We start from the raw sequence: 23,685 nt of genomic DNA, 5'->3' as shown, positions 1-23,685 counted from the left end.
TTGCCTCCAAACTCCTTGAGCATATGGTCTACAACCGCCTCACTGTCTTTCTTTCCACTCACTGCTTAACCCTTTCCAGTCTGGTTTCCATCCTCTGCACTCCACTGAAACTGCCCTCACGAAAGTCTGCAATGACCTTCTTGCTGCTAAATCCAGGGGCTACTACTCTGATTATTCTTCTTGACCTCTCTGCTGCTTTTGACACTGTAGACCACCTCTCCTCCTGCAAATCCTTTACACCCTTGGTTCGTGTGATACTGTCCTGGATGTCCTCCTACCTTTCTGACCATTCCTTCTCTGACTACTCATGACTCCACCTCCCCCCAACTTCCTCTACCAGTAGGTGTCGTCCAAGGTTCTGTTTTTGGGCCTCTCCTTTTCTCTCTCTACACATCCTCATTAGGTGAGCTCATTAGCTCTTTTGGACTTACAATATCATCTCTATGCTGACTATACTCAAATCTACCTGTCCTCCCCTGCTCTCCTCACTCGTATCTCCAACCGTCTCTCTGCTATCTCCTCCTGGATGTCCCAGCGCTTTCTTAAGTTTAATATGTCTAAGACAGAGCTGATCATCTTCCCTCCCTCATAACCTCCCCTCCCACAATTTCATTATCCATTGAAGGCACAACTATCTCCTCTAGCTCCCAAGTGCAATGTCTTGGAGTAAACATGGAATCCTCCAAACCACACATTCAGTACCTCTTACAAACCTCCCGTTTCCATCTCAAAAACATCACCAGGATCAGACCCTTTCTCACCCAGGACGCTACTAAGACACTCATCCATTCACTGGTCATCTCCAGATTGGACTACTGCTATCTCCTATCTGGCCTCCCTCAAAAATGCCTCTCTCCACTCCAATATATCCTCAATGCTGCTGCCAGTCTCATCTTCCTCACCAAACATACTACATCCACATCCCCTCTCTTGCAGGAACATCACTGGTTACCCTTCCCATTCAGAATCCAATTCAAGCTTCTCACACTCACCTACAAAGCTCTCAGCCACTCTTCACCCTCTTACATCTCTGTCCTCATCTCTCTTTAAATTTCCACCCGTCATCCTCGCTCTGCTAATGCACGCCATCTCTCCTGCCAACTGATTACATCCTCCCACATACAAGATTTTGCACGTGCTGCTCACTATCTCTGGAATTCTCTACCTCTCCCCATCCAACTCTCCACAAAACTTCAAACTGGCTCTCAAGACCCACTTCTTCACCAAACCCAACCCAGGCAACTCTCCTCCTAACCCTCTTGTCTATGCTCACCGTCTACTCCTTCTGTGTCACCCCGGTCTGTTAGCCCTTCACCTTTTAGATTGCAAGCTCACAAGAGCAGGAACTTTATTTCCTCATGTGCCGTTCCTTTTCTTACTTACACTATCTTATACTCCATACTCCCTTTGATGGCACCTAAACCCTGGTTTTCTATACCTGTCCTATATTGTCTTGAGCTGTAAGTGCTGTTTTCTTGTTTGCTCATTTGATTATGTAATGGGAGCTGCGGATCCTTTGTGGCACTATATAAAAGGATAACAACAACAGCAACAACAACGAAAGACCTGTGGTCTGGGGCGTGGCCTGGCAGGCAAGCTAGTAAGTTGTGCCTGTGACTAGGCACCAGGGCCGAAAATATCAAATATAGCCCTCTCTCTGGCCCATATCCCGGCCCATTTGACACCTGCTGCTCTAATAATCCTCCCTGCACCAGACACGACGAGTCCCGAAGCCGGGGGAGGCCTCCTGCCTCCTTGCGGGTTGGGGTCTAGGTGTCGGGGGAAAGCCGGGGGCTGGATTCCTGTGGAGATCCCGACTGTGGTGGACTGGGGCTGCAGGCCCTGGCTGGACGACCCACGACTCACCGTAACCTCATCGTAACCTGCCCTCCACGCTGCTCTCCCGTCGGCGGGCATCGTGTGCGCCGGGAGGTGCTCCGTGCTCACCCGGCGGGGAGAGGGACCAGGTGCAGGCGGCTGCCTGCACGAAGCACTGGGGTCGCCGGGACGACAGCCGGGATCCGCCGGAGGCCGGCCTCTTCACTGACATCGGGAGCGGCTCTCCCCTGCCGCACTAGAGCCGCCTGTCCTCCATAACCCCGCAGCCCACGGAGCCCCTCACGGAGGCCTGCTGAAGATCACGTGACTGCTGGCGGCCATTTTAGCTCCGGAGCTCGGGACGCTCCCGAAGGTGAGGCTGGGGGACCCTGTTTGTCGGCTGGACCGCAGCTGGGAGGCCCCCTATGTTGGATCCTGTATATTGCCCCTATTACACTGCCATACCCTGCAGGAATAGTACGCGGTGATAGTGCACTTTGGAACTTCCTCGCCCGGGCACTGTTTCACTACCACCCACCGCTTGATCACTTGAGAAGACCAGCCCACCCAGGTCTACAGTCAATAAGTCCAGGGGGGACCCCTTGGACCTGTTCTTTAAACATTGCAAAGGTTTTCACTATAAATATCTTTTGCTTTGTTTCACCTATGATATATGTGGCTGGAGCTCCATCTACTGGCAGCCCTCATATTTGATCTCGGCCCCAGGTCGGGTACTCTTTTTCTCATAATGTGATTCATTGGAACCTGCCCTGAGTCGCGGGATCGCTTATGTCATAATATTGCAGCTGTCCTATCCCCACTACCGGGACCTCTCAAACACACTGATGCAGTGATTCTCTCTAACCGCTATATACGCACACATGTTCACCATGACTAGAGGCAACAAAAAGCAACAGGGGGCAGCGGTGACCCCGAGCCTGAAAAAAATATGCCTACTCAAATACTAAATCGCCAGGACAGGAGGCTACGTCACAACCCGATATCTCAGACTCGGAGGACTCCGACCATTCTCCTTTGACCCGAAAAGATCTCCATTTGCTTTTCCGCGAAATCAAGGAGACGAGGAAATCTGTACAGGCGGAGGTTCACACAGCTATCGCCTCTCTTAAAGCCGACATTACGGATCTGGGTGACAGGACGGACCACTTGGAGTCTAAAATGGACGATGTGGTCGCTTTTCAACAGGGGGTGGAGGATGATGTTCACACCCTAAAGCAAGAAATGCACCTACTCCTGGAACGCCAGGAGGACCAGGATAACCGGGCGCGCCGGAATAATCTTCGCATCAGGGGGGTCCCCGAGGACGTTGATATGTCATCACTCCACGTCTACCTCAAGAAACTGTTTGTACACCTTTCGCCCTCAACTCCGGAAGATCAGTTTCTGTTGGATAGGGCCCACAGGGCTCTTCGCCCTCGTTCTCAAGACCAAGCCCAACCCAGGGATGTTATTCTCCGTTGCCACTATTATTCGGCTAAGGAGGACTTGTTTAGGGAGGCCAGAAAGCTTCCCAAGTTGGACTTCCTAGGACATTCCCTTCAAATATTTCAGGACATTGCTCCTAGTACACTACTTAAAAGAAAGGAATTCCGACCCATTACTCTGGCTCTCCGAGATAGTGGCATTCGATATAGATGGGGGTTCCCCTTTCGAATACTTGTGTGGCACCATAACCGCCTCCACTCGGCTAGGGACCTAGCTGAAGCTAAAGATCTCCTACGCAACCTAGGCATTACCCCGTCTTCAACCATGTCTGAGTCTCCGCAGCGGATGAATGAGGCTCCTTCTGTAGAGGCGAATGACACTCCGAGACGCTCCCTGAACCGGGACTGGTCACGAGTACCCTCAACACGGAAATCCGCCTCTGCTGGTCCTAACACCTGAGGCCGCTTCTGCTTAAATATTATTTTATTTTTATTCTACATTGCCTATATGTGTGTCTATCTTGTTAAGATGCGATTTCCTTCTGCTTTTGTCCCAACACCGTCCCGGCTCCCCGGGCACATGGCAAAACCACCCAGGCGCTTTAACCTGGGTTAGCCATTGTTATTTCACCAGATATTTTTGGGGATGGTGGAGATAGGGAACAGTTGATTACGCATATACCCCTTTACATATAGGTTCCCGGACTCGGGGCACCAAGATGAGTGCCCGCTACCCCTGATGCATCTGGCTTGGCCAGGCTGCGTCCCCATAACTGGGTCTTATACCCTAGACCGGTCGTTGTCACTTAGTGACCCCCTTTGGTTTCCCCCTGACCGGCACGTTTGGCCAGATGCCGTTTCCTCTGGCCTCCAACTTTCCTCTTTTCCCTGTCTTTCCCATGTTTTGTCCCCCCTGCTTTTGTATCTGTTTTTGTATTCATATCCTTTTTTTGTCCGTCTATGCATAAATATCTGCCATATATCACATATTTACACTGTTTTTGTTCTGGTTTTTCATAGGGTTGCGGTGTCCGGAGGGAGGTGGTGAAGCGTTTCATGACACGGTCGGCCATGGCTCTTAAAATCTATTCGCATAACGTCAAAGGTTTGAACAGCCCTAACAAACGCACCAAGCTATTCCTCTCCCTCAAACAGGCCAAGGGTGACTTAGTTTTCCTACAGGAAACCCACTTTAAGAAATCCCTACACCCTGATTTAAAATCCAAAGCTTACCCCCTTACGTTTCACGCATGTGATGCCACACACAAGAAGAGGGGGGTCTCCATTCTGATAGCTGCCCACCTTACGTTTGAATTGCTGGCCAGTCATGCAGATAAAGCAGGTAGATGGCTTATTCTTGTGGGGAAACTAAATGATAGCCTATGTACCCTAGTTAATATCTACGCCCCAAATCAAAATCAAGCTACATTTTTCGGGAGACTGAGTGCACATTTGACTAGACTCGGTAGGGGAGAGGTCATAATGGCCGGAGATTTTAATGAGGTACTGGATGCCTCCCTGGATAGGTCCTCCCTTCCTTATTCTCGCTCTCTTAACCACCCCCGTCCGACCTTGGCATCTCTTGCTTTGCTAGACCTTCTGAAACTCCACTTGCTATTTGACTCTTTTAGGCTATCTGAACCACTGACCAGAGACTACACCTTCTTTTCCTCTGTACACAAATCCTATTCTAGAATCGACATGATCCTACTCAGCCGGGATCTATCCTCCAAATTGAAATCTGCCTGTATTCTCCCTATGATTTGGTCTGACCATAGTCCAATCACTGCCGAACTCCATTCCATCACCCCACGCCCTCCCCCCGTTTCCTGGCGTCTAAACGACTCCATACTACACAACCAGGAAGCTACCACTCAAATTAAAAACTGCCTTGCTGACTACTTCCTTCTCAATGATCTCCCGGAAACTTCCCCAACCACTCTATGGGAGGCACATAAAGCTGTCCTACGTGGCCATTTGATTTGCCAGGCAGCTAGGCTTAAAAAAACCCGGGAGCTTAGCTTCCTTTCCCTTTCTACTAAACTCCAAGCCCTTGAGCGTCAATATAAACTCTCTCCTACCCAGTCTAATTTAAAGCCCCTACTAGAAGCCAGAAATGCACGGTCACTTTCCCTATCGGAACGTACGGCGAAGACTCTTCAGAGGCTTAACCAGACTTTCTACGAGAAAGGCGACAAAGCCGATAGAATTCTGGCTTCTCGACTTAGAGCACAACGATCCCGTAACAATATTCTAGCGGTAAACACCGAATCCGGCGAAGCCACATATGACCCAGGGGGTATAAACAGGGTATTCCGGGATTATTACACCAAGCTATACAATTTAAACCCCACGGCCCCAATTCCCGGCCCCCCTGACGCGTTAATTTCAGAGTTCCTACGACGAGCCGATCTCCCTCAACTATCTGTCACCGAATCTGTGGAACTGAATAGAGACATCACAGAGGAAGAAATAGCGGCCGTCTTGAGAAACCTCAAATCTTCTAAAGCCCCAGGCCCTGATGGCTTCTCGGCCTCCTACTATAAAAAATTTGCCCCCTTGTTGGTCCCCCATTTACGGGTATTGTTTAACGCAGTCCTGCATGGCACTCCATTCCCAAGCACTATGCTGGAGGCCAGACTAATAGTCATCCATAAAGAGGGCAGAGATCCACGAAATTGCGCTAATTATCGCCCGATATCCTTATTGAATCTAGACATTAAAATATATGCAAAGATCTTGGCTACCCGCCTCAATGGTGTGCTCTCTGACCTGATACACTATGACCAGGTGGGATTTATCCCAGGACGCCAGGCCAGAGACAACACTAGAAAAGCAATTGACGTTATTCATCTGTTGAATAGCAGGCAAACCCCATCCATTATCCTCTCCCTCGACGCTGAAAAGGCGTTCGATCGTATCTCTTGGCCGTTCTTATTTCAGACTCTACAGGCGTTCGGGATATCGGCGGAATTTCTGACCGGGGTCTCTGCCCTCTACTCCTCTCCAATAGCAAAGGTCCTTACCAACGGGATATTGTCCCCCTCCTTCCCATTGGCTAATGGAACTAGACAAGGCTGTCCTCTTTTCCCCCTGGTGTTTGCCATGGTCATTGAGCCATTGGCAGCTATGATTAGGAAGTCCGGTAGCGTTCGGGGAGTGCAGATGGGCTCACAGGAGTCTAAGATCTCGCTCTTCGCCGACGATGTATTACTGTCTCTCACTCAGCCGCAGTCTTCCCTACCCGCCCTATATAAGATTATAGAGGAATATGGTTCCCTGTCAGGATATAAAATAAACGATACGAAATCTGAAGCCATGTTACTCCATGTGCCTGGAGACCTCAAATGCTCCCTGCAGTCCTCCTATGACCTTCGATGGCAGACCAACAAGATTAAGTACCTAGGTATTTATATTACATCTCATTATAATTCCCTCTACTCTGAAAATTTCCCGCGGGTTCTGACCAAGATCAAATCGGATTTAGCAAGATGGAGGGCACACATCATATCCTGGCTGGGTAGGATCATAGCCCTCAAAATGACAGTTATGCCCCAACTTCTATATCTCTTCCAAACTCTACCTGTGAAGGTACCAGAGAAGGTTCTCAGAGATGCCCAGACCTCATTTGTGAAGTTTGTATGGAACGACAAACCCCCACGAATTGCCTTTACCGTGCTTCGGCTCCCCCGCTCCGAGGGGGGTCGAGGATTTCCCGATGTCAAACTCTATTATCTGGCTAGCCATTTAAGCCAAATGGTGGCCTCATTTGCACCCCGCAGCTGTATCGCCTGGGTTGATCTTACTGCATTTTCTATGGGAATCCGTTCACTGGCTTCGCTGTGGGGCCTGGGCAAATCACACCTGCTGACTCTCAGAAACATCTCTCCCTCCCTCAAGTTTCACCTATCTACCTGGCACAAATATCTTGCGAAATATCATTTATCCTCCTCACACTCCCCTATTACACCCCTCTGGGACAACCCAGATTTTCCCGCTGGGGTCCCTCCCCGTAAGTTCACATCCTGGTTTAATGCCCGGATCCTTGTGGTCCACGACTTATCTCTACACGGTCATTGGATGTCAATTGACGATATTAAATCCAAATTTCCCTCACTGTCCCCTCCCTTCTTTGAATATTTTCAACTTCGCCATTTCCTCCTCTCCCTGCCTCAGACCGACGCTCAACGGGACCTTACCCCCTTTGAATCTTTAGGTCTTGTTAAACCCATAAGCAGAGGGCTAATCTCGCAAATATATATCTTGTTGGTTGAGACCTCCTCTGGACCGCAGACCCGCCACGAACGGGAGTGGGAAAGGGACCTGCTTCCCCCCCCCTGACGACACCTGTTGGGAGGAAGTACGGGAGGGCATCGCTAAAAGCTCTATCTCTACCCGACTCAAGGAGACATCCTATAAATTGTATTATCGGTGGTATTATACTCCAGACAAACTATCTCGGATGTTCCCCTCTGCCACCCCGGTCTGTTGGCGGGGATGCGGTCAACGTGGTACTCTCCTCCATATTTGGTGGACCTGTCCGCGTATCGTTAACTACTGGAAAAAAGTACTTGACATACTGAACTCCTTAGCGGGGCTTAAGCTCACATTAGACCCTTGGATGTTTCTACTGGCCCGCCCACACCCAGACCTTGACCCCCTACTGAATAAATTATTTTCCCATATATTAGTAGCGGCCAAATCTTTAATAGCTAAAAATTGGAAAACCACTGCCCCCCCCACGATACCCGCTCTGAATAACTACATCTGGTTCGTAGCTAATATGGAAAAAATCACTTATTACCTGCATGACTGTCCCCACAAATTTGAACTCGTTTGGGGTCCCTGGTTATCCACGATGTCTACCCCAATTTGAGATCCAAACCTTGCCTTTTGACTCCACCTCATTGGCCTCCGAGCGGGACGCGCTCGGGCCCTCCCTCCGGGCGCCGCCCCGCACTTCCAGATCATGTTTGTATCTGCTCTGTTACGCAACCCACAGGTATGCTTATTCTATGTTTAGCGGTTATAATTTTTATGGATATGTCAGCTGTTTTGCTCTCACTGTAGCATAGAACGGCTCTGTTGTCCCTTCTCTCTCCCTTTTTCTTTGTTCCCCCCCCCCCCCTCCCCCTTTCTCATTACCCCCTGATGTTCCTGTTTTCTCTATGTATATGCTCCCCATCTGGGGAGAAATTCTGCTTATCTGCTTAACTATACACAAAATATTTGAAAAAACTGACGCCATGTAGACTGTCACTCATATTCTATTATGCTACTGTTTTTGTATCATCTATTGTGGATTTCTCAGTCCTTATTGGTGTAAATGAAATATTTAAAATAAAAAAAAAAGAAGACCTGTGGTCTGTCTTCAATATTTTAGCCAGTATTTTAAAGTCGACATTTAGCAGGGTAACAGGACCTTACAAGAAAGGGTTGGATCTTCTTTTGATTTTTGGAATTAAGGAGGTTAAAGCTAGGAAAGTAGGGGGGCTTCAGTTTTAATACTACTACAGGCACCATATTATGCTTTAAAACTTTGTAACATTCTACAGAGTAGCAATCAGGCCCTGGTGATTTTTTCAGGTGCAAAGAGCCTATAGCACCAGCAATTTCTTACTCGTTACTGCCTCTTCTAATGCCTCCCGCTGTAAAAGGAGTAATATACGGAAGGGCCACCTCGTCCAGCAATTTAGCAATTAAGATAGTGCCATGTGGGGCAGCTGCATAGAGATTATGAAAATATTCTTGAAATATTCTAGCAATGTGAGGTTTTAGTAAGCAAAGTGGAGGAGGGGCTTTTATGTGGTGCAGTCATGTAAAACAATTAGTCATATTTACCTGTTTTGTTACCCCAATAAAAGTATTTTTGTTTAGTGCAATGCAATTTCAGTTTACCTTGAGTTATGAGAAAGCTAACCAGTAGTTTACGAGATTCAATATATTTAGTGTGGGTAGTTTCATTGGGGTTCAAAATGTAATCCCCCAGACAGGTCTGCACAGCTTGTTGTAGTTCAGTATGTTAGGCTTTAATGTCCTTATTTCTTTTTGCAACACGACGAGGGGAAAAATGTATTAAGCAGTGATAAACGCGGAGACATGACCCAGTGGAGAAGTTGCACATGGCACCCAATTAGCTACTTTGCATAATTTTAAAGTATGCAAATTATAAATGTTACTTCAATGCTGATTGGTTGCCAAGGGAAACTTCTTTACTGGCTCACTTCTCCTCTCTTTTCACTGCTTACTACATAGCCCCCAATATCCCTTCATAACCACTTTAGAGGTTTCCTAAAGCAAGGCAGGGTTGTCCCAAAGCTCTAGATCATCATCTCAAAATTCTGCTCATTTCAATTTAAGGAACTCTTGGAATTTGTCCAGAACAAACTGAGTGGTTTACCAATAATTGGGAGATATGGCTGCACGGGAGGGCTGTGGTATTCGTTGGGATTGGAAATGTATCCACAGAAGGGTCTGCAACAGTATTGAAATCCCCACCAAATATTAAATTAGAATGAATTCGGATATATAAAAGAGATGGGATATAGTTTGATAGAAAGCCTGCAACTCACTATTAGGTGCCTAAATATTCATTAACAAATTTGGCATCATAAATCTGAACATCCAGCAAAATATATCTACCCTCTGGGTGCAAAACAGTTTAAATAGTGTAAGGAAGGTGCCTGGCAAAAACAACTGCTACGCCACGAGACTGGACATGGTAAGAGGCAGACAGGTACTTGCCAATCCAACCATCACATAAGGACGAGTCATCTGCTGCCTTCCAATGCATCTCCTGTAAATTAACTATGTCTGGTTTAAGTTTTTAAAGTGATGAAGAAATCAGTTTACACTTAAATCGGAGGGTTCAGACACCCCAACACCCCACAGTCCAAGAAGTAACTTTAATAGAATAGGGCATCTGTGTAAGGGGTTGATGTAATGGTGATATGGGCGTCTTCTTCCTATTCCAGTCATTGGAAGTGTAACAATTAACATACATGTTAAAGATAATGTCCCCCTTCTGTCCCAGCAAGCATGGGGAAGCCTGATATAGATACCCGAGATCTGTGTTCTTTTTCAAGAGAAGAACCTTTCCTTGTTAAAAATAAAAAAATAACCATCACCAAGAATCAACAAATAGTGACATAAAATAAGGAGGCGGGTGGGGGAACTTAGTCCTCCAAGGGGGCAGTTTCGAGCCCAACTATATCAAAACAAATACACCTGAATAAGCTCAACTTCCAACAACATTCTGGTCTCATACAAAAGAGCTTTATTATATCTTATATCTATATTTCCAGTAATAATTATATTCTGGTAGGGCCAATATTAGGAGACTTCCAAAGTTGGTACTGGAACAGAAGAAATATCCTAGTAAGTTCCAGAATATCTGTGGTACAGGGGAGGCAGTTTACTCGTGAGGGAATGACGTGACTCAGGTTCAGCAATTGAGAACTAGCTACCCATTATTCTAATGGAGCAAACACAGGTGCCGATTCAGGCCCAGCGTGATGTGTGCTGAGCCCGATCCTAACTAGACCGCAAGGCTCAATGAGAGCCTTGCGATCTAGCCAGATCTTGACTGCATGCAGTCAAGATCTAAGCCGGTGATAGCGATGCACGGCCCTATTGCTATGGGGTACACACACAGAGCGATCAGTGTTTTATTTCTAAGCGATCTAGACAGATCTCTTAAAAAAAATAGGCTAATTTCGCTTGGTGTGTACCCCGCCTTAAACTAATATCCTAGCACAAAGGTTTCATAAAAAAATCAATGAGTCAGTTGTTGTGATGGGTGCATAACTGCCAAGGATTAAGGGGGTAATTCAAAGTTGATCGCAGCAGGATTTTTGTTAGCAATTGGGCAAAACCATGTGCACTGCAGGGGAGGCAGATATAACATGTGCAGAGAGAGATAGATTTGGGTGGGGTGTGTTCAATCTGCAATCTAATTTGCAGTGTAAAAATAAAGCAGCCAGTATTTACCCTGCACAGAAATAAAATTACCCACCCAAATCTAACTCTTCTGCACATGTTATATCTACCTCCCCTGCAGTGCACATGGTTTTGCCCAATTGCTATAAAAAATCCTGCTGCGATCAACTTGGAATTACCCCCTGAGGTGGAGTCCAGACACTTGAGGGTAAATTTACTAAGTAGCACGTTTAAGTTGGAAGGTTAAAACAGCACTGTTATTAAAAGCAAAATCAGGATTTTGGTACTTACCGATAAATCCCTTTCTCCGATTCCACAGGGGACACTGGAGCGCAGTTACAATGGGGAAATAGTAGGCAGCAACTGGGAGCTGGCACTTTAAAACTCAAACACTGTGGCTAGCTCCTCCCCTACTATGTCTCCCCTCCAAGCCAGTCTACGTAAAACTGTGCCCGAGGAGAGCTGGAATAAACTACCGTTAAAGTAGGAGGTGGTTAACGCCGCCATGTAAACTAAGTTAACACAAAAAACCAACTTGGAACCTAACCTAACAAAAGGTTAACCTGAACCAAACAAGCAGTCACATAGTGATCTGCGAACCCAGGAAGAAACAGCGCTGGGTGGGCGTCCAGTGTCCCCTGTGGAATCGGAGAAAGGGATTTAACGGTAAGTACCAAAATCCTGATTTCTCCTTCATCCACTAGGGAACACTGGAGCGCAGTTACAATGGGGACGTCCAAGAGCTCCCAAGACGGGTGGGAGAGCGCTGAGAGTCCTGTAAAACAGCTCGGCCAAACTGTGATGCAGAGGCCGCAAAAAAAAAAGTGTCAAATCTGTAGAATTTGACAAACGTATGTCGGCCCGACCAAGTAGCCGCCCGACATAAAGTAGTCATGGATACCCCACGAGCAGCCGCCCATGAAGGCCCCATAGAACGCGTAGAGTGCGCTGAAATTGAAGACGGAGGTTCCCGAGAGGCTGCCAAATAAGCTTGTCTGACGGTCAGCCGAATCCATCGTGACAAAGTCTGCTTAGAAGCCGGCCAACCACGGCGGGCAGCATCGTATAGAACAAATAAGGAATCTGACTTCCGAATAGCCGAAGTCCTATCCACATAGATCTTGAGGGCCCTGACAACGTCCAATGATCTCGAATCCGGAGTCCACCGAAAGGGCCGGAACCACAAGTGGCTGATTGATGTGAAAATCGGACACCACCTTAGGTAGAATAGACATGCGAGTACGGAGCTCGGCCCTATCAGCATGAAACACCAGGTAAGGAGGTAGACAAGAGAGAGCCCCAAGCTCCGACACCCATCTGGCCGAAGCGAGAGCTAGGGGAAGAACCACCTTCCAGGTGAGATATTTCATCTCCACTAACTCCAGAGGCTCAAACAATGAAGATTGCAGAAAAAAGGAGGACCAGATTGAGGTCCCATGGCGCTGTCGGAGGGTGAAAGGGAGGCTGTATTCGTAGAACCCCCTGAAAGAAAGTCTGAACTTCCGGCAGCAAAGCTAACTTCTTCTGGAAGAAAACCGAAAGAGCCGAGACTTCCACCTTTAGTGAACCCAGGCTTAAGCCTGCCGAGAAACCCGCCTGCAAAAAACTGAGAAGGCGGGCTAAGCGAAAAACTGAAGGAGAAAACTCTCGACGTTCACACCAGGCCAAATAGGCCTTCCAAATACGGTAGTAGTGAGATGATGTGACTGATATTCTAGCCCGAAGCATAGTTGGTATAACCGTACGAGGAATACCCTTCTTTTTCAAGATGGCCTTCTCAACAGCCATGCCGTCAAACGTAGCCTGCTTAAGTCTGGATAAAGAAAAGGACCCTGTTGTAGAAGATCGTCCCGTAGTGGTAGGTGCCAAGGCTCGGCCACTGACAACAGGTGTAGGGTGGAGTACCAAGCCCTGCGTGGCCAATCTGGAGCCACCAGGAGGACCAAAGCGTTTTCTCTCTTGATGCGTTGCAGAACCCGAGGCAACAGCGTGAGAGGAGGAAAGAGGTAAACGAACTGGAAATTCCAAGGAGCCGTGAGGGCATCCACGCCCGCCGCCGCCGGGTCCTTCGTTCGAGAGTAATAAAGAGGCAGCTGATGGTTCAGGCGGGACGCCATGAGGTCGATCTGTGGTTTTCCCCACCGGCGGACCAACTGCCAAAACACCTGGGGATGGAGTGACCACTCTCCCGGGTGCATGTCCTGTCGGCTGAGATAATTGGCTTCCCAATTGTCCACTCCTGGAATGAATATCGCCGAGAAGGACAGAGCATACTCCTCCGCCAATAGAAGGATGTTGGTGACATCCCTCATCGCCGCCCTGACGGTTGATGTATGCTACCACCGGTCAGCATACCGACGCCGGGATCCCGGCGGGGAGGGGCGAGTGCAGCAAGCGGTCGCCACGGGTTCTATTCCCACTCTATGGGTGTCGTGGACACCCACGAGTGGAAATAGTCCCTGTTGGTCGGCATGCAGACCATCGGGATAGCGAGCCCTCGGGAGGAGGTCATGTGACTGTAGGTCAGCAGACCGCAGGTCACATGAATACCACCCGAAGCGACCGTACGGAAGAGCTTCGAACGCCGCTACCATCTTTCCCAGAAGAAGAATGCACAGATACACTGACACCCGACGGTATCGAAATACCGAACTTACCAGCGTCTGCAGAGACAGGATCTTGTTCTGAGGAAGGAAAACCTTCTGACGGACCGTGTCGAGAATCATCCCCAAAAACAGCAACCGTGGTGAGGGGCATAAGTGAGACTTCGGGAAGTTCAGGATCCACCCGTGCTGAATCAGAAGGTCCTGCGTTATCCGGATAGTCTGAAGTAACAGGTCTGCCGAGCGCGCCTTTATGAGCAGATCGTCCAGATAGGGAACAATCGTCACACCCTGTTTTCGAAGGAGGGCCATCATGACCGCCATGACCTTTGTGAACACTCTGGGAGCAGAAGAGAGACCGAACGGAAGGGCCTGGAACTAGAAATGAGCGTCCTGAATCACGAACCAGAGAAAGGCCTGATGAGGAGGCCAAATGGGAACATGTAAGTATGCATCCTTGATGTCTAAGGACGCCAGAAACTCGTTTTGCTCCAAACCCGCAATAACAGACTGGAGGGACTCCATCTTGAACTTGAATACCCTCAAATACGGATTGAGATCCTTCAAGTTCAGGATTGGTCTGACCGAGCCGTCCGGCTTCGGTACAAGAAACATGCTTGAGTAATAGCCCTGTTTCCGATGAGGAGCGGGAACAGGGATCAGTACCTTTGCGGATAGATGCTTCTGGACCACCGCCTGTAAGGCAACTCTTTTGTCGTCGGAAACTGGTAAACCCGTGGTAAAATATCCGCTGGGGCGGTCGGGTTTTAAAATCGAGCTTGTAACCGCAAATGAGATCCCTAACCCAAGCATCTGGACAGGACTGTACCCAGACTTTCCTGAAGTCCCACAGACGAGCTCCCACCCTGTGGTCTCACCGGTGGGAGGGAAGCCTGTCACGCGGTGGCAGTGGTGGAGTACTTAACCTCTGACTGGGTTGATGCAGTGGAACCCCTGCCTCTACCCCTATGGCCACGGGAGGCGGAAGCTCCTCCCTTTGCCTGGCATCGAAACTTGGAAGGGGCACGAAAGGATCAAAAGGAGGGACCCCTATATGGCCTACGAGGGACTGGAGCAGCAGAAGGAAGATAAGTCAATTTACCTCCGGTGGCCTGAGAAATCCAGGCATCCAGACCCTTACCGAACAGGACCTCTCCCGTAAAGGGCAACGCTTCTGCTGCCCGCTTGCCACTGCCACAGCCAAAGAGCTCTGCGGGCCGAAATTGCTAAAGCAGAAATCCTAGCAGAGGATACAGATGTCCTTGGAAGCCTCGCAAAGATAAAGGGCTGATTCACGGATGTGTTCTGCCAACTGTATCAGCTGATCCGCCGGCAAATCGTCCCGAATTCCAGAGGACAATTGCCCCGCCCAAGCTTCCATCACCTTGTTGACCCAACAACCTACCTGCGCCGGGCGATGTAATACCTACGCCGCCAAGTAAATAGTCTTCAATGTGGATTCCAACTTCCTATCCGACGCCTCCTTAAGCGAAGTCGCTCCAGGAACCGGCAGGACCGTCTTCTTGGACAGATGAGACACCGAAGGATCCACAATCGGAGAGATCTCATAACGTGTCCGGCTATCTGCGGGAAAAGGATAGGAAGACAACATTTTCCTTGATACCTGAAACTTTGCGTCTGGATGTTTCCAGGCTGCCGTTATGAGTGCATCTAGCTCCTCCGAAACTGGATAGGTCATAAGGCGTCCTGCTCCGTCTCCTCCACCTGTAATACTGAGCGAATAGCAGTAATAAGAGCCTCTTTACCCTGAGCTACTGGTTCAGAGTCCTTATATACCTGATCGTCATCAGTATCCTGTATATCTACCACCGCCTCATCTAACTGAGGCATATCATCATCAGATTCCTGCAACACAGAGGCTAGCAATCTCTTTTTAGAAGCCTGTGGGGGAGGACCAAAGGACGGGGCCTGGGAAGGGATTACAGCCCTAGAGAGCCCTTCAACTGATTTTGCCAGGGAAACAGCCCATGCTGGTTCTGGCTCCGGTACCGGGACAGGCTGTTGGACCCAGGTCGCCTCTCTGTCTTCCCGAGAGGCCTTCAGTTCCCTAGTCAGCAGGGACATAAACTCTGTGAGCTGTGCTGTCCATGCAGGGGTGCTCTGGGGTTCTGATAAGGGCTGGGCAGATGGTTCTGACCCACCTTCCTCACATAAAAGGTGCCCCTGTTTCTGTGCTGCCTTAGAGCCTTTGCTTGCCATGTCAGCAGTTACCCTCCCACACAAATACAGTAATAGGCAGAAAGGCAGGCAGGGGGTGGGGATGGGGGGGGGGGGGGGGGGGGGCAGGGAGAAACGCAGCCACAGCAGAGTGTACGCATCCCTAATAAAGTATAGGTGCCCCCAGTAACACGCTCACTGTGACCGTAGTGCTTCTATCTCCTGCGTTGCAACCTGGAGGAAATGGCCGCAAGCGCGCGCTGAGCCCAGCGGAGGAGAGCGGGACTAAGCTCCGCCCCCCTCTGTAAAGGCGGCAGATTTAAATCTGCTTTGCGTCTCCAGCGGGATACCTGTGCCGGCTCGGTGAGCCGCGCCGAGCGGGGATCCCAGCGGGGGGAGGGGGGAGCGAGCCGCAGCCGCCGGGACCAGCAATCAGAGCGGGGGAGCGGGTACTGTGAGCCACGGCCGCCGGGACCAACATAAGAACAGGGGGCGGGGAGTGTGAGGCCACCAGGGGAATGCAAAGAGGAGAAGCGAGGAGCCGGGGTTTAATAAATCAAAGTCCCTAGGCATATCTGCACTGTATATATCTAGTGAGCACATAAAAAAAGCACAGCTTTTTACTCACCGTCTTGGTGGAGCGGCCCCGACACGCAGCGGTGTCCGGCCGCATATACTCACCGCTGCCGGAATCTTCTGCCGACGGAGCAGCCCCGATACGCACCGCACGCAGCGGTGTCCGGCCAGCTCCGGAGAGTTCTGTGTCTTTCAGCCGGGGCCCATCCCGAGCCGCACGCAGCTGCGATGGGACCCCGCCGGCAGCCTCCCGCGGTGCAGACTGGCAGCGGCAGAGCTTCCAGTCTGTGAGTGCAAGAAAGGAAAAAAAAAAAAATTCTTCAGAGAAGACCCAAGAGTGACCAGCTCCCTCTGGGCACAAAATAAAGACTGGCTTGGAGGGGGGACATAGTAGGGGAGGAGCTAGCCACAGTGTTTGAGTTTTAAAGTGCTAGCTCCCAGTTACTGCCTACTATTTCCCCATTGTAACTGTGCTCCAGTGTCCCCTAGTGGATGAAGGAGAAATATGCCTTTTTTTCTTTTCTCAAATAAAAAAAAAAAAGCACACAGTCTAGCAAATTGCTGCTGATCAATGAGTTTACCTCTTAAGGCCCTTACACACTGGTCGATATATCGGCCGTTCTCTTGAACGGCCGATATATCGCGGGACCGTCGGCCAGTGTGTACGGCCGATACGTCTGTGAACTCCGTCGTTCACAGACGTATCGCGTCGGCCGCGCAGCACAGCAGACGGCCAATATATCTACCGATATATTGGCGCGTCGCTGTGTGTGTACGGGGCGGTCGGCCGACCGCCCGTACACATGCTGCGGCGGCCGGCGGTGATTGACAGCTGAACTGGGCGGGCGTGTGTACACGCCCGCCCAGTTCATGACGTCAGTCCCTGACGGATCGGGCAGTGTGTATGCACAGCACACTGCCCGAACCGTCCATAGATATATCTGCAGATCAATTGATCTGCAGATATATCTACTAGTGTGTACCCACCTTTAGTCTTTAGATCCCTTTCATAACTCTGGACACTGAACTATACATTTTAGGTATAGAAATGTTACAATCACATGTAATACTACCTCAAATGTTTTATAACTAAAAAGACACATTGAGCAGATTAAAAACAAACTTTATCATGGATAGTTAATGTTCACTCAGGGCCGGCCCGCCCGTTACGTGGAGTACGCGTACGAGTAAGGCGCCACAGTAAGGAAGGCGCCGGCAGCCTGCACCACGCCCGCGCTGTCACACCGCAGCCGCCCGCGCTGTCATTTGCTCTCTCCCCCCAGCCCGCCCGCCCTGTCAGTTGCTCTCCCCCCAGCCCGCCCCCCCCGCGCTGTCAGTTGCTCTCTCTCCCCCGGCCGCCCGCCCTGACAGTTGCTGTCCCCCCAGCCCGCCCTGTCAATTGCTCTCCCCCCTAGCCCGCCCGCGCTGTCAATTGCCCCCCCCCCCCAGCCCGCCCGCACTGTCAGTTGCTCTCCCCCCAGCCCGCCCGTCCGCGCTGTCAGTGGCTCTCCCTCCCCTGCCTGAGGAGAAGCTACTGCTGCAGTGCTGTGCCCCCCTCCCTCCCGAGCTGTCTTCCTACGGGGCATTGGGTGGGCTGCATGCGGCTTGAACCAGAGCATAATAAAAAGGCTGCCTGCATGCTGACCCTGGTCGCTGCCGCAAGCACCAAGAGACCTGCGCAACGGTGAGTGCATCTGCCTTGTGACCCCAGCGGCATGTGTGTCCGCGCACTTCAGCAGGCTGTGTGGGGTGGTGGATGGGCTTACTGTAGGGGGTCCCAGCGTCGCTGTCTGCGGTGGACGACTGAGGGGCTGAGGTGTGTATAACGTGCTCTACCTGGCGCATTGTGTATAACGTGCTCTACCTGGCGCAATGTGTATAACGTGCTCTACCTGGCGCAGTGTGTTTAGGAGGTTCTACTTGGTGCAATGTGTATAAGCGGCACTACTGTGTGGTGTAATGTGAATTGGCACTATTATGTGGCCACGCCCCTTCCCCACAAAGCCATGCCCCAAATTTTTGCGGCGCGCACTGTCTATTCTTTGCTATCTAGGAGGTGGAGCACCTATTCACTTTCTGCCGAAAGGCACTAAAATGTCTAGTTAAAGCTCTGGGGCAGAGTGTCCTGCATGCAACACAGCCCAGCAGCATGGTCACCACCCTCCTCCCCTTACAACACTTTTGTACTGTCCAAATCAAGTCTGTATTTTTATATTTTAATCATTAATAAGATTAATAAGAACCTTCGTTCTGATGGGACCCAGAAAAGGACAGGTAGGACCTCAATTTTTATAAGTGAGGGGTCCCTGGGACCCACTTTCTTTTGGGGCTCAGCACGATCACTGCTCCCTGTCACCCCAGCCTTCCCTGTCACCCACTATCTCCCTGTCACCCCAGCCTCCTCAGTCACCCACTATCTCCATCACCTCTGCCACCCAGTCACGCACTTTCTCCCTATCACGACAATCTCCCTGTACCCCTGGGGGAACTATTGTGTGACCACGCCCCTTCCTTGTGAGACCACACCTCTTTTAAAATTTGATCCCATCAAGGGGCGCTAAATTTCAAATTTGCTTACCAATTTTTTTTTAACTCAGGCCGGCCCTGTGTTCACTGTACAGGTATAAATCAGGGTTGCCAACATTCTGGCTGCCTCTTCCGAGAGGGGGCAGCCAGCTTGGCACTGCATGGGGAGTGACAGTGAAAGACAGTACAGGGGGCGTGACGTCATAGTGGCCACATCCCTGCTATTAAATGCCGCTATTAAAGGCATTGTACAGTGGGGGGCGGGGCTACAATGATACGATACAGCAAGAATCGTGTAATCATGTCCCCTCGGACCACCCACTTGTGCTCTGTAAGTGGGTGGCCGAGGGGTGGTTGCACCGATGCAGGAGACGCACCCGATTTTGGGGAACCTCTCACCCATTCCGGGAGGGTAGGAGAGTATGGCATACATTTTCTGATCAGTATATTCACCTTCCCATTACAGTCTTGCAGCACAATATTTTCTGGCTTCAAGTCTCTGTGTATGATTCGATTCTCGTGTAGATACTGAATTCCAGAACCTACAAATCCAAACAATATCATAATATCAGGAATTCAAACACTAAATCTGTTTAGTTATTAAAATCAGGTTCTATTTTAAGAAGGTCATTACTGGCACACATGAAGATAATGCATGCAAATAATCTAGTGTTTAAAAGGAATGAGAACTGACCAGTTTTTGGATAGTCATTAGGAAGCAATAAAAAGGTTACATACCTATGTCACTTAATATATTCAGAACTTGACTTTCTTTTAACCCACAGCAATTTTCTGGCTTGTTCAAAAGCTGACGTGAAGTGAAACAGAAATACAGAAGATCAAGTTTTATTTCAAACAGGAAATAGAATAAATCCTTTATCTTCAATAGTAATTAAATAGAACTTTAAAAGACAGAAGTTTTTTCTAGGAAACAGCCAACATCCAAATACAATCCATATGGTGTTCACAAAACCACAGAAATTCTGAATTACCAACATGTTGCTTTAGACAAAAAAAAAACCTTAGTCTAATTATAATAGGAAATACAGCATTTTAAGACAAGTAGACCATCAGGACAAATAACGGGACATTTGCACCCAATTATTATTGGTTGTAAACGCAACAAAATATTTGAAGATCCAAGTAAAAGTTTAAAAAAAAAAAATATATAGGATTTTAATACCTACCAGTACCGTATATACTCGAGTATAAGTCGACCCGAATATGAGCCGAGGCACCTAATTCTACCACAACAACCTGGGAAAACTTATTGACTCGAGTATAAGCCTAGGGTGGGAAATGCAGCTCTAGCCGTACACAGCCCTCAGTGCCAGATATGCCCTCATACTGCCAGATATGCCCTCATACTGCCAGATATGCCCTCATACTGCCAGATATGCCCCCACAGTGCCAGATATGCCCCCACAGTGCCAGATATACTGCCAGATATGCCCCCACAGTACCAGATATGCCCTCATACTGCCAGATATGCCCCACAGTGCCTGATGTGCCAGATATGCCCTCATGCTGCCAAATATGCCCTCATGCTGCCAAATATGCCCCACAGTGCCAGATATGCCCTCATGCTGCCACATATGCCCCTCATGCTGCCACATATGCCCCTCATGCTGCCACACATGTCCCTCATGCTGCCACATATGCCCCTCATGCTGCCACATATGCCCCTCATGCTGCCACATATGCCCCGCCCCTCATGCTGCCACATATGCCCCTCATGCTGCCACATATGCCCCTCATGCTGCCACATATGCCCCTCCCCTCATGCTGCCACATATGCCCCCCATGCTGCCACATATACCCCCTCCCCAAGTGCCAAATATGCTCCCCCAGTGCCTGTTACTTACCCCTCCGTCGATCCCGCGCTGTCTTCTGAAGGAGGGACACGGAGCGCACAGCGCGCGCCTCTCCTGTGTCCCTCCTGCATCTCCGGCGGGTCTATTAAAGGAAGTGCCGGTTCGTGATCAGAGGTCACGAACGGGTACTTCCTTTAATAGACCCGCCGCTGCCGCCGGAGATGCTGCAGGGACACAGGAGAGGCGCGCGCTGTGCGCTCCGTGTCCCTCCTTCACACTGCTCTGCCTGTCACACTGCACTGCCATTGACTCGAGTATAAGCCGAGGTGGCTTTTTCAGCACAAAAAAAGTGCTGAAAAAGTCGGCTTATACTCGAGTATATACGGTAAATACTTTTCTCATAGTCAATAAGGGATATTGGGGGAACTAGTACAATGGGTATAGACGGGGTCCAAAGGAGCCAGTGTACTTTAAATTTCTTCAACTGGGTGTGCTGGCTCCTCCCCTCTATGCACCCTCCCACAGCAAGTTATAGGTAAAAGCGTGCCCGAAGGAGAAAGGATATATACGAGAGAAGGAACATAACAGAAAAGGGTTGTGAGCACACCATTAACATAACAACCAGCAACGGCTCGTAACAACAACAGCTGAACAGGTAACTATAGAATATGAGCCTTTAGAGACTTAGCAACAGGTAAGGCTGCCGAAACATAGGCCTGTTGGATAGTAAGCCTAATCCAACGAGCAATGGACTGCTTTGAATCAGGGAAACCCTTCTTCTGCGCTTCAGAGCACGAACAAGGAATCAGTCTTTCTGACCAGAGTTGTGCGCTTGACATATCTTCATGTCACGCACAGCATCCAATGCCTCCAGAGGAGCAGAATCGTCAGAACTGGACGAAACCACAATACGTTGATTCAGATGAAACGCGGAGACAACCTTAGTCAGGAACTGCTGTCTAGTCCGGAGCTCCGCTCTGTCCTCGTAAAAGACCAAGTAGGGACTTTTACACGATAAGGCCCCCAATTCTGAGACACTTCTGGTAGAAGTCAGGGCCACTAACATCACAGTCTTCCACGTGAGGTACTGGTCTTCTACCGTCATCAGGAGGTTCAAACCAGGAGGACTGTAGAAGTTTCAACACTACATCCAAATCCCAGGGTGCCATAGGCGGCACAAAGGGAGGTTGTATGTGGAGTACCCCTTGCAAGAAGGTCTGAACTTCTGGCAACACTGCCAATTTCTTCTGAAAGAAAAATGGAGAGAGCTGAGATCTGAACCTTAATGGAACCCAGACGTAAGCCCTTATCCATACCAGCCTGCAGGAAACGTCCCAAGTGAAACTCTGTAGGCAGATACGTGCGTTCCTCGCACAGAGAGACATATCTCCTCCAGATATGATAGTGTTTTGACGTCACCGGTTTCCTGGCCTGAACCATGGTTGCAATAACCTTCTTGGAAAGGCCCGCTCAACCTCCATGCCGTCAAACTAAGTCGCCGTAAGTCAGGGTAGACGAATGGTCCTTGCTGAAGATGGCTTCTGAGGGTCTTCCGCGGACATGTCCAGTAGATCCGCGTACCACACCCTCCAAGGCAAATCCGTGGCAATTAGAATTGCCTGGACACCTTGATTCCTGATTCGTGTTAGCACTCTTGGGAGCAATGATGATATCGGAGGAAACAGGTAGACCAGCCAGTGCGGCAAGGCGACGCCAGGGCGTCCACTGCCATCGCCTGAGGGTCCGTGGTCTGCGAGCAATACCAGGGAAGTTTCTTGTTGAGACTAGAAGCCATCATGTCTATTTGTGGGCAACCCCACCGGTCGATGATCTGCTAGAACACCAGATGGTGGAGTCCCCACTCCCCCGGGTGGAGATCGTGACGACTCAGGAAGTCTGCCTCCCAGTTGTCCACACCCAGAATGAAGATTTCTGGGATGGCTCTTGCATTTCTTTCCGTCCAGAGGAGTATCATTGACACCTCTCGCATGCAGGCTCTGCTTTTTGTCCCTCCTTGTCATTTGATATATGCCAACGCCGCGGCGTTGTCAGACTGTACCTGGATCGCGTGATCCTTGAGTAGAGGAGATGCTTGAAGCAGAGCACTGCAGATCGTGCCAAGTTCCAGAATGTTGATTGGAAGGAGGCTTTCGTGGCCTGCCCTGGAACTGCACCCCTTGGGTGACCGCTTCCCACCCTCTCAGACTCGCATCCGTTGTGAGGAGGGTCCAATCCTGGTTCCCAAAACTCCTGCCCTCCAGGAGATTGGGGGACTATAGCCACCACAGGAGGGAAATCCTGGCCTGAGGGGACAGCCGAATCATCCGGTGCATCTGGGGATGTGATCCAGACCACTTGCTCAGGAGATACGTTCTGGCATAGAACCTCCCGTACTGGATTGCCTTGTATGAGGCAACCATCTTTCCCAACAATCTGATGCAGAGATGTACGGACACTCAAGGAGGTCGGAGCACCATCTCCTTAAGTGTTGCGCCTTGTCCTCTGGTAGAAACACCTTCTGGGTCACAGAATCCAGCAACATCCCCAAGAACAGGAGCCTCCGAGTGGGCTGCAGGTGGGACTTCTGTAAGTTGAGGATCCACCCATGGTTGGGCAGAAAACGGATGGTGCGGTCGATATGGAGCAACAAAAGCTCCATGGATCTTGCGTTTATCAGAAGATCGTCCAGTTAAGGGACCACATTGATCCCTTGGACCCAGAGTTGAAGCATCATCTCCGCCATCACCTTCGTGAATACCCTCGGGGCTGTAGACAGGCCGAAGGGCA

General features: G+C 49.7%; 1 protein-coding gene across 1 annotated transcript in view; it reads right to left on the bottom strand.

Moving 5' to 3' along the window:
- The window catches only part of CHUK (component of inhibitor of nuclear factor kappa B kinase complex), a 100,994-nt gene that overhangs the window by 60,228 nt on the left and 17,081 nt on the right, over positions 1-23,685 (bottom strand). Inside the window, exons 4-5 of the mRNA XM_063958644.1 lie at positions 19,823-19,892; positions 19,538-19,626 (exon numbers count right to left, since the gene is read on the bottom strand). Of these exons, the coding sequence (XP_063814714.1) occupies positions 19,538-19,626; positions 19,823-19,892 (159 nt within the window). The remainder of the gene's footprint in view (positions 1-19,537; positions 19,627-19,822; positions 19,893-23,685) is intronic.

The sequence above is a fragment of the Pseudophryne corroboree genome, chromosome 3 (genome assembly GCF_028390025.1).
Source record: "Pseudophryne corroboree isolate aPseCor3 chromosome 3, aPseCor3.hap2, whole genome shotgun sequence".
NCBI classification, from domain to species: Eukaryota; Metazoa; Chordata; class Amphibia; order Anura; family Myobatrachidae; genus Pseudophryne; species Pseudophryne corroboree.
Note: the sequence above shows the minus strand (reverse complement) of the source record. Positions and strands in the feature narration are given on the sequence as shown.